The sequence below is a fragment of the Tyto alba genome, unplaced genomic scaffold, assembly GCF_018691265.1.
Source record: "Tyto alba isolate M040663 unplaced genomic scaffold, T.alba_DEE_v4.0 Super-Scaffold_1, whole genome shotgun sequence".
Lineage (NCBI taxonomy): Eukaryota > Metazoa > Chordata > Aves > Strigiformes > Tytonidae > Tyto > Tyto alba.
In genome coordinates this window covers 10,580,835-10,592,228 of record NW_024881261.1, presented here as the reverse complement: position 1 = coordinate 10,592,228, position 11,394 = coordinate 10,580,835, and the positions used below count along the sequence as shown (strand labels likewise).

Sequence of the window (11,394 nt, the reverse complement as noted above, 5' to 3'; positions counted from 1 at the left end):
TGGGTTTGTTTGTTGCATTATTTCCCCCCCCCCCTACGCCCCCCCTCCCCCCCCCGTCTATATATTTTTTATTATTAATTTTTTCGTGAGTGCGCGGGTGTGAGTGCGTGTGCGCGCCGTGCACGCCGACCAGCTCCCTGGAAGAAAGAAAGAGAAAATCCCGAAGAAGGAAAGGAAGAAGCCTAAAGTCACTGGTGCAAAGGAGCAAAGAGGAGACATTTCCCTCCCCTCCTCCTCCCTCTTTTCCCCTCCCCAGGAGGAAAGAGAAGGGGAAAAAAAAGAAACTTTCACCTTGGACTCTTCTTTTTTTGGTGCAAACTTTCCCCCCCCCTCCCCTCTTCTTTTTTCCTTTTTTTTCCCCCCCATTCCCCTCTTTTTTTTTTTTTTTTTTTTCTTTTTTTTCCCCCCTTCCCCTTTTTGCAAAATTGCTGCTGGTGGGGTGAGCCAGGAGGAAAATGCCGCAGCTGAACGGCGGTGGAGGGGACGACCTGGGCGCCAACGATGAACTGATCTCTTTCAAAGACGAAGGGGAGCAGGAGGAGAAGATCTCCGAGAACTCCTCGGCGGAGAGGGATTTAGCTGATGTCAAGTCGTCTCTCGTCAATGAATCAGAAACGAATCAAAACAGCTCCTCAGACTCGGAGGTACGGGAGAAGCCCCCCGCGGGGCCGTTTCGGGGCGGCGGGCGGGCGGGGGCCGCGCCGCGGGGCCGGGGCCGGGGGCGCCGGGTCCCGCTCCCGCCGGCGCCCAACTTTCCTCCGCGGCACCAACTTGTAACGATGCCTTCTGTTTTGTTCTGTTTGTTTCTCCTTCCACCGCCTCCCCGCACCTTTCCTTTATTCTTCGCCTTTTATTCCTCCCCTCCTCCTTTTCTCTCCCCCCCCCCCCCCAAAAAAAAAAAAACAAAAAAACCCAACAACACCCAAAACCCAAACAACCACCCCACCACCCCCCTCCCCAACTGCCCCACGCTGACCCCCCGGCTCGCTCCCAGGCGGAGCGGCGGCCCCCGCCTCGGTCCGAAACTTTCAGAGATAAATCCCGGGAAAGTTTAGAGGAAGGTGAGTACGGCGGGCCCGGCCGGCACCGCCCGCCCCGCACCGCCCGCTGCCCCTCCGCCGGGCGCCCGGCTCCTCTTTTTGGGACACTTTCTAAAAAAAGTTTTCCTTCCCCCCCCCCCCCCCCCCCTTTCCCCTCCCGCCCCCCTTTCTCTTCCCCCTGTTGCCCCCTTCTTTCCCCGCTCCCGCTCGTGTCTCCCCCGCCATGTTAGCTGCGAAGAGGCAAGATGGAGGGTTGTTTAAGGGCCCACCATACCCGGGTTATCCCTTTATAATGATCCCCGACCTCAGCAGCCCGTATCTGCCCAATGGATCGCTCTCTCCGACGGCGAGAACGGTAAGTGACTTTTTTAACCCCCTTCCTTTCCTACCCCCCCCCCCCCCCCCCAGCTCCCGCCGCCGCCGCGCTCCCGCTGCCCCGGCCCGGCCCGGCCCGCCGCCCCCTCCCCCGCGCCGCAAACTTTCCAAACTCCGCGGGCCGCGGCGGGAGGGGGTTTGTTTACACTTCGCCATATTTTTTTTTTTTTTTTTTCTTCCCCCCACCCTCCCCTTTTACTTTTTTTTTTTTTTTTTCTTTTGGTGTCTTTTTACTTTCAGTTTTGTGGGCAATTTTCTGGAGCCCTCGTAACCTCCCCCTGCGGGGGGGTGGGGAGAATAAAAAAACCCACAAAATCCAAACACCTAATCCAGCCTCAGAACAAAACTGGAAATAAATAAAAAAGAAAAAAAAAACCCAACAGAACAACAAGGTTATTTTTTTTTTTTTTTCCCCATTTTCATTCCCCTCTCCCGTTCGTTGTGGGGGGGTATTTTCTCCCGGGCGAGCCTGGGATCCGCTCCCTCCAAACTCCTCGTTTTCCATGGTGATCCGTCGCCTCCTGCCCTCCTCCGTGGCGGCTGGGCCGGCTCCGGCTCCCCCTCCCCTTTCCTCCCCCTTAACCCTCTCCTGCCCTCGCCCGCCCCCGCCCTGCGGCCGCGGCGATGTCATTGTGCCCCACGCGGGGCGGCCGCCCGTGGGCGCCGCGAGTTGTGTCCGGCCTCAGCGCGGGCGGCCCCGCCGCGTCCCGCCTGCCGGGGAGCGCGGGGGTCGGGGTCGACACCCCTGCCCCCCCGCGCCCTAACCCCCCCCCCCCCCCCCCCAAACACCCCCCCGGGGCTGTGCCGCGGGAAGCAGCCCCGGAGCGCTCGGGCTGCGTGTGTGCCTGGCGGTGCTGGGGGGGAGGAAGGAGCTGAGGGCGAGAGCGAAGCCGAGGGCTGAGTCCGGCAACCGAAATCGCCTCCCAGAGCTCCAGCGACAACAAAAAATAATCAAACAAACCGAGCAAAATTCCTCCTGGAAGTATGCTGGCAGAAAGACAATTTGCTGAGAGCGTCCGTTTTTCTGTTGTTGTTTTCTTGCTGTTTTGATTTTTTTTTTTTTTTTTTTTCTCCCCTCTTTCCCCCCCCCTCCGCCCTTAACCCCGGGTTCAGCGGCGGGGGTGTGCTTGTCTGCACGCCTGTGCCTGGAGGTAGGGCAAGTTTTAGCCCAGATCCCGGGATCCCAGGAAACTTTGGGGTCTGCTGGTGGGTTTGTAGTCCCAGCTGGTTTTCTGCTCGTAGTGTCACCCACGGTGTGCTCTGCTCTGACATCATATTGTTCAAGTGTCACGTTTTCGTTCCTTTTAAAGAGTTTTTAAAAATTTTTAGCTAAAATAGCTAAATCCTCTGGGACTACAAAATACTGTGTATTCCTACCGATGGGTTTAGTGTTGCTGTTTTGTTTCTTCTGGGTGTTTCTAAATCTGAAGCGTCCCCACTGTCACCATGTGTGTTTATACACTTTTTTTTTTTTTTTCCCTTGTGGTAACAGGAGATAGCGATTTACAATAATAGATCTACTGTTTGGTAGATGTTGAAGCCGTACTAATGACTGAGGGCTTGGACAAGTTCAGTGTATCAGATCTACAAGTGTTTTAAAGCATTAAAATATTAAACATCGGGTCAGTCGTGTTTTCACTTAGTAAAGCATCAGTAGACACAGATTAGTAAATGCAGAGTGACAAGGGGATACTAAGGAAGCTTTTCTGACGTTGCCTATATTTAAGGCTGTGGTAGGGTTTTATTTGGTAGCTTGTAAGGGTCTTCTTGCAAGGAGGTGATTTCTGGGACAGTAGCGTAGGGGTAACTGCAGTTTGCAATTGTAATGATTGGGAGGAGAATTCAGGGGCTGAATGCATTATATTTTTCCTTTTGAATACGGTCACCCACATGTATATGGATGATGGTGATAAATTCCAAATTCTATAAGCACCAGGATCCAGATGGCAAAACAATCTTTGTTACAAATCACTTTGTTACAAATTATGAAGCTTTGTATTTTTTTTTCCTCCTTTTTACCTGAAATGCATTCCACAGTTCCAAGGATAGGCTAATAGGAAGCACACCTCCACTGTTTTTTTCTTTAAGCATTTTTCCTGCAACAGCTACAGTTCTTTACTTTTCCCTCATTACCTTTATTACAGATCCTTTTTCCCTTAGCATGTGAAGATAGGATCCTTCAGCAGTTAGCTTTCTTGGAAGTATTCTTTCTCCCCTTGCACCCCCACAGTTAAAAAAGGCCTCCATAGGAACGTTGGGTTTGTGTGAATTACAGGTACTGTACAAAAGATTACAGGTTGTTTTATTGTTGGTATAGCAGGTGGCTTGCTTGTGTTATCAGATGAATTCTGAAAGGGTATTTCCACACTCAATAGGCAATTTTCTTATTTCCACATCCAGGCTCCAGCAACCTTCTCCTATCTTCTTAACCTTATTCCTTCACATTCTGTATGCTTGTTTGTTTGCCTGCCACTTAATTATAGCCAGGAAAAATTAAAGTTGTTTATTTAGGCCTGAGAGCAGAATATTATAAAGATTCAGCGGGATAGCTGTTGTCTGTCACACACTGTTTTTAGGTGGATTCTAGTTCTCTGCTGTACCAGCTTTCAACTGCAGACGAACTAGATCTTTCTCCTGTTTTTTTGTTTTTTTTTTTTTTTTTTAAATAGAGGTTGAAAAGGTATAGACGATTCTGAATAATTACGAATTTTATTTTTATTTATATAGTATTTCCTGAAGCTATATTTGTTGAGTTTTAGAGCGTACAAGGTAAAGAGGTGATGCAGATATGTAGCAAAATTGCTTTTCCTTTCCTCTTGCTGTTGTAGAATCTTAAAGGTCTGTGGGTGTGGTTTTTTTGTTTTTGTTTTTGTTTTTCCTGTATGTTTTCTTTTTGTTTTGTTTGGGGCTGTAGCGAGATTATTGTGTTTTGTAAATGTACCTGTAATTGTTCAAGAGCAAACTCGTGGGCAGCAATTTCTGCTTTACTGCTTCAGGAATGTGAAGAATTATGAAATATCATAAAATCTATTTATGATGAATAATATATTATCTCAAGAACAATGCTCTAAATGCTGCAAACTCTTTATGAAGCCTGATAGGAATAATTTTATTTTTAAAAGTCAAAGGTTTTTTGCATGCTAATCTTGCATTTGATAGAATGTTGTGGATTGCTTTTAAGAATAGATGAGTATTAAGTAGAGGTCTAGTCAAATAGTAATGAAGTAATGCATCTGAGAGTGCCAGTTCCATACCTATGCTTGCAGAGGGACTGGGGTAGCTGCCTGTTGGGGTAATAAAGGAGAGTATTTTCCTTTCAGAGTTGGAAAATGAAGTGTATTTCATTTTTACCCTTAATTTAGAGCTTGGTTAATGCTTTCGGTGAACAAATAGATGCGTTGTGATTTGAGAAAAACCTGCTGGCAGATGTTCTTATTTTCACTAGTGTTGTTTCATCTTCCTTTCCCCTAAATTGTTGCTTGCTGAGTGAGACTGTAGGAGTAAACTTGTGTTTGGTTCTGAAGTCTGGGAGCTAGGAATAGCTGTTGTGGAGAGCAGCCCCCTTGCCTAGATTTTTACGTTCAGGAAGAAACTTTTTTATTTAATTGACTTGAAAAATGGATGTTTTCCTTTATCTACTGAATCAAACAACATAATCCTTCCTAAATACAAAAGCTGTGGACCCTGGGGTGTGAAGGGTTAATGGTGGTCCTTTTTTTTTCCTCCCTCCAATTGTTTTGACAACACTTTTCAAAGTGTGACATTCCAAGCCCTTGCAATACAATGTAATATTACTGTAATTACACAGGTCATTACATTTTAAATAGAGAACAATAAAATGCTTATCGCACTGAAAAAGAACAGGTGTTCTTGCCCTTCTTTGGTATTTATGCTAATTGTTTTTCATCTCCTTCAGAAATATTTATGGCTGGCGTGTTAAGGTTTCAGTCTCGATGTGACAATATTAATTCTTTACTAATCTTTATGGTTGAGGTTTAATGTCTGCAGTATGGATTATAGTATTAACGTCCACCAACTAGTTTAATAATGTAGATACAACTTAATATGTCAGCACTTTGGTACTTTATGATACATAGCTATTCAATGGTGAGTGAATTATTTGCTTTCTCTCTTTTTTTTTTTTTTTTTTTTTTAAAAAAATGATTGGACATGCTTTTAATAAAGTTTCCGGACTTGTGTAAAAACAAGCTATTAAATAAGAACTGATGATCCTGTGGCGTAAATCAAATGGAACCTCCATAAAGAAACTTTCCTCATGCTTAATTAGGTAGATTGCTGAATCACTCTGCTATAGCATTAGCATAGCTGGTATACAATGGCAAACAGACCTTGTATGTTTGTTAGCTTACTTTTGTTAAAGAAACTGATTTATTTTTAATTCTTTTTTTTTTTTTTTTTTTTTTCTGATAAGATTTCATTCTGGAGCAAATGCTGCATTGCTTAGTCAATCAGCTTCTCTTTAGGGGGCTATGAAAATTAGTTAGAGAAAAGTTTCATGTTTCTGGGACTTTGCAAAACAATATAATGCAGTACTGTTACTTGAGTGTACAGGATAATTGCAGGACTGCACTTCATTAAAAATAATATTTGCTTTGGAAATCGAACAATTTTAATAGGTGCACCAGTGGCTGATCTGTACTGAAAAAAAAAAAAAAAACAAACCCAAAAAAACAGTAGATGCCTTTCCAGGTTTTTTGAATGTATTCATACATGAATTGATGATGTTGAGTGGAGTGGTTTTTTTCCCTCCTTCCTCTTCGTTTATTGTTCAAGCAAATATGTGCTGATTTGTCAGCTGAAGATGGAGGGGGGGGGGAAGAAGGAGTATGTTGCAGCTTTCATTTGAGCTTGTAAACCAGAATGTAGGTAAAAATGTTTTAAATTTGTCAAGACTTTCATGACTGGGCCCCAAAATCAGATAAAAAATGTGGTGTAGAGAAAAAGGACAGCTGCAGACTTTTTGTGTGGACGTGTGTTTCTGTACCATGACTAAAAACTCTGAGGACCTTTTCCCAGCTGTCTGGGAGTTATGTGGAAGTTGGATTATTGGCAGTTAAGCATGAGACAACCTGGATTTAGCAAATGCTCTCCTACACAGGAAGCAGATGACATTATCCTGGGGGAAGGGAGGAGATCCTTCTCCAGGCACAGCCCGGGGGGAGACGCCTGCTCCCCCCAGCCTCTGAGCAGCCAGAAATGAGGGCTGGAGATAGGCACATATAAATATAAAAGTGGTTGGGTTGTCAGGTTTTTTTTTGCTGTTTTTTTCGTTTTTTGTTTTTTTTTTTTTTTTTTTTTTGTTTTTTTTTTTTGTGTGTTTTTTTTTTTTTTTTTTTTTTCTTCATGGTTTTTGGTGAAATCAGACACTTTGCTCCCACACTGGGGCAGTTGTGAGAAGTTTTCCTTGGCGGGGTGGGGGGGTGGGTTTGTGAGCTTTTGGGGGGGGAAGTTTAAAGCTCTGTTCCCCGGGCGTCTCCTCAGTACTGCGTCCTGGCAAGCGTGTTAGTAAGCCTTAAAACTTTGACTTCTAATTGGGCACATTTGTGAAGGAAATGGTTAATTTTACAACCAAAGGCAAACTTGCACCTCGACAGGTCTGCTGAAAGAAATGTGCCACAGTCGTTTGCTGGCAAGCACCGCAGGGTCATAAATCCACGGGGTTTATTTACAGCCTATAACACTTATGAATGTTAAGATATTTGACGCCACGCTGGCCTTATAATATCCAAGGTCCACAGACACTGGCAGTGGGTCAAATTTCTTTCACTAATTATAAGCAATGAGAGATGGAGTGTGGTGCTGGGGGGGGGGGGGGAGATATGGAAATCCTCTCTCTCCCCACCCAAAAGCAAAGAATATTTCTGCTCCTCCTCCCAACTGCTGGTTTATGTTTGTGCTTTTTTTGTTATGTAGGCTCTGAAGTTTATAATTAACGCTTGCAGTGCTGTAAAGGCTGGGCTGTGGGTGATGCAGCCAGGCTGAAGGAGGGAAGAAGTTGAGCACAGCTCATGTCCTTTACGGAGGTCTCAGCAGTATTGTACAGTATTTCCTAGATACCGACACAAGCAAACATTTAAAGACAGATGACACCTGGAAATGTCCTTTAATTTTCTCACGTACCACTGAGCCAGGGGAGGAAAAAAAAAAAAATTGCATCAGTTTTTGTGCAAAAGGTGGATGCTTGGAAATACATACATTAGACTGTTTTGTGCGTATAAAACAGGGCCTCTTAAAAAGCAGCAAAACCCCAGGTTAAGGGAAAACATGCGCTGAACGAATTGAGGTGTTGAGGTTAGAGGCAGTTTTTAGGGGAGAAGCGCTGTCTCCTGCTGGAGGAGACAGTTTGGGATGGACGCGTTGGTCAGCGTGGAGGGGTGAGGGGAGCAGGGGGGCCATGCTGAGGGTGGTGTTTTTGGAGGGGATAACTGGAGGGAGGCACGGTGGGAGCGGAGGCTGCTGCAGAGTAATTGGAGGACAAAGGAAATTCTCAGCTTCAGGAGGGGTGTTGGAGCGCAAGGAGAAATCGTAGAAACTTAGGGCGGAGGGGAAAACACCAGTATTTGAATGGATGGTTGGAGGGGAAGCTTGGGATCTGGGGATTGGCTCTTAAGTGTCAGCAAAGTCGGGGGCCCAAGGAGAAACACTGCTTCAGTCAGCAAAGCTCATTATTCTCGACTCGCTCCCCATTAAACACGCTTTCCTAGAGTGGACAGTCAGATTTGAAGTGCTGCTGTCTTGTCTGTGCTGGGGGTGTGTGTGTGTCTTATAACAAGGTAATGCGATTACTCAAATATACCTAGGTATTACTTTTAGCTTTAATTTCTCCAGCAGTTGATTTTGGGTTCCCCGTAGGTTACTGTTATGCTTGGAGACTAATTTAAGAAAAAGGCAGGGTTATGCGTGTGGTGGAAAGCTGTGCTCCTTCGCCCATATGTTTTTCTTCTACGAGCCATGTAAAACCTGACCTAAAAAAAAAAAAAAGAGGGGGCTGTCAATTTGGCCCTTCCACAAATAGCTGTACAGTTTTGTTGAAGGTTTTATGCATTTCCCTAATCAATGGAACGCTGTGACTTATTAGCCCCCGGGGACAGATCCGAATCCCCCAGCACCAAGCTGCAAAGCTGGTGTGGTGTTGTACCTTTTTAACAGGTTATCAACAAGGATGTTCCTCTGGTTCCCAGGATGCTTCCCACCCCCTCCGGCATCTCCCCCCTCTGATTCTTTCTGGCAAAATCTGTTCAGTCTCGCGCCTTTGTTTTAGGCTGGCTAAACCCTCGACCCTTATTCTTCGTGGGGTCATGCTCAGGCAACCGGACAGTGCTGAATGAGTTAAGTCGCTGGCTGAAGTTTGGCTTCATGCAACTAAATTTGAGGCCTGGTAGGCATTAGCAGGGCACAGCACATTTACAGAGCTTAATTAGTACGCGCTGTAATTGTTCATGGTCTGCCAGAAGGAGTAATGTTCAGGAAAAGTGGAGTCGTTCTTCTGCAGTCTTCAGTTTTAAAACGATAAATCACTTGCATATTTGTGCAGTGATTCAAATGGAGCTGAGACCTCTCCATCTCAACATGTGGTAAATTGTAAAGTCAATGAATTGCAGATGTAGGGTACAGCAGATTCTCTAAGAAAATGCGGAATGAATGGGGAAGGGTGATGCTATAAATACGTACTGAGAAGATAACTGGGTTTCTGCTTGCTGTGCCAATTATGATGTACTAAAGATATTAACAATTTTGTTTTAATGTATTTATTTTAAATTTCTTTAAACTAAATATAGGAATACCATGTTACTTCACTTGGTGAGGTTTTCATTAATGTTCCAGAACAATAGGTTTCATATGGAAATGCGCGATAGCCATATTAATACAAATTAATTCATCATGGATAATGTTGTAGCTGTTACTAGAGGACTTTATAATGATGGGACACTTTAAAGTGTGGCTGCAGCAATTTACAAGAAGTGTTGTGGTAGAGGATACCCTTATATTCTAGTTGGGGAAAATACTGGGAATATTCTGTATCTCACCATGGCATTTTGTATCTGACTGTAATTCCTTCCAACTTCAGAGAGGCTTCTTGGTTGCATTAATCTGACAGCCTAGAGCCTATTTAAAAAAAGCAAAACACAAACAAAACTATGCTATACAGATTGACATTGTAAATGCCGCATATTGTTTTTTTTTGAAAGCGGAGAATGTGTGTCACTCTTACTGCTGTGAAATCTTGTCTTCCTTGGGCTTGGTCCAAGATCCATTGAAGTCAGTGGAAAAAAGGCTTCTATTAATAACGAAGGGCTTTGGATCAGGCCCTGTGTGTCTTGAACCAATGGGCAGCTTCTTCAAAAGTGGGTAAAGGTATTGAAAAAGCCAAATTCAACTAAATGTCATATTGATATATTGCTTCTTCTGTGGTATCCTTCACTCTCAGAGGAAAAAAAAAAAAAAAAAGTTATGTTTCCAGTAGTACTTTCTTAAATGAGCTCCTGCTTCTGAAGTATCTGGCTTTCCCGCAGAAGCATGGAGCATCCTGGCAGGATCAGGATTTGGTCCAAGGCTGTGTTGCATGTCAATACTGCTTTTCTAATAGGAGTAGGTGGATTTGTATGGAAGTTGTAAAAGTTAATGATTATTCTCTGACTCATATGCTGCTGGCTTCAGCAAAGAAGAAATGATGACAGGAAAATGATAGAAATTGTGAGACAATTAGGCTTTGGTGAGTGGAGAATGGATTTGTGTTGTTCAAAATGCTTTTGCTGCTTGCTGAAGAAAGTGTGAGGAGGCAGAAGACAGGAGGGTGGCTTATTTTGGGGGGTCTGATGTTTCGGGTACCAGACTCCTGCAGGTATTTGTTCAGGAAGTGAGGCTGAATTCAGGAGGCACTCTGTGGTGTTAAATGTCCCATAACTATTTTGTTAGTTCTAAGGATACAGTTAGTCCTGCCTAACTGTTTTCCCCTCTTGGCAGAACAGGTTTTAATGCCCTAGGCCCCGTGGGAAGTACGATTGTATGCTTAATGGCTACCAAGTATGAATATGTAATTGTGCTCATCCAGTGTCTATCTCACAGCTTTGTAGGACTCTTCAGAGTATCTGTGGTGTGAAAGATGCTGTATATAACAAAATCAGACTTTGTTTTATGATTTGGTAGTGATGGTGGTACAGCTGAGACACCAAAAAAATCTAAAAGGAGGATCTGGAAAGTAATAGTTAGAAAATGTCAAACTTAAAGCACTGCAGCGGGACTTTCTGGGGAATATGAGAGATTCTTGGATGTTGATACAATAGAAACAAATTGTCCTATTTTAAGAAAGGGAAAAATAGAGCAAGAAAAGGTGGGGGCATACCTCTCTGGGCACATCCAAACTCCCACTGGAGTCAGTGACTCCTTAAATAATGATCTGGAAAAGTCTGAGGCTATAGGCTTTTCTATTCTGGAGATGAGCCACTACATTGATTTCTGGTTTTAACTGATGCAAATATTTAATAAAGGTTCTCTTGGAACTGCTTTAAACCCTAGCCTGAATAATTTTAACTTGGTTAAACCAGTGAACTGGTTTGGGAGCATACATAGTAAGAGGTTTGCATTGGCTTAATTAGATTTAAGAGATTTGTAAAACCAGGGCCACTACTCTGACATAGGCAAGGTCTGGAAGGCAGCATATAGATGCTGCATTGATCTATGCCCAGGCTGAACAGACTGCTATTGAAATTATGCTATTATAAATGTTTGCCAATATTAAAGAATCCAGGGGAAGGTATGACCTTGAATGAACACACCAGAAGAATAAGATGACAATCAGTGTTTCTACCTTTGTTTTCTCTGGGACATTGGCAAGAAGGTTTTCTCCATTTGAAAGGAGTTATAGATTATAGCTATCTGTCTGGAAGTCAAGTTTTTGAGATTTGTTTTGTTATTAGCCGAATGTTTTTACTTCTATCCCTGTTAGTTCCCGTGTGGA

The 11,394-nt window shown here is 44.0% G+C and overlaps 1 protein-coding gene across 24 annotated transcripts in view; it reads left to right on the top strand.

Moving 5' to 3' along the window:
- The first annotated feature begins 356 nt into the window (after positions 1 to 356).
- TCF7L2 (transcription factor 7 like 2) overlaps positions 357 to 11,394 on the top strand; it is a 181,034-nt gene continuing 169,996 nt past the window's right edge. For all 24 annotated transcript variants that reach the window (XM_042787342.1, XM_042787335.1, XM_042787315.1 and 21 more), the window contains exons 1-3: positions 357 to 644; positions 995 to 1,061; positions 1,271 to 1,395. In XM_042787342.1, coding sequence (XP_042643276.1) covers positions 456 to 644; positions 995 to 1,061; positions 1,271 to 1,395 — 381 coding nt within the window. In that variant the 5' untranslated portion in view covers positions 357 to 455. The remainder of the gene's footprint in view (positions 645 to 994; positions 1,062 to 1,270; positions 1,396 to 11,394) is intronic.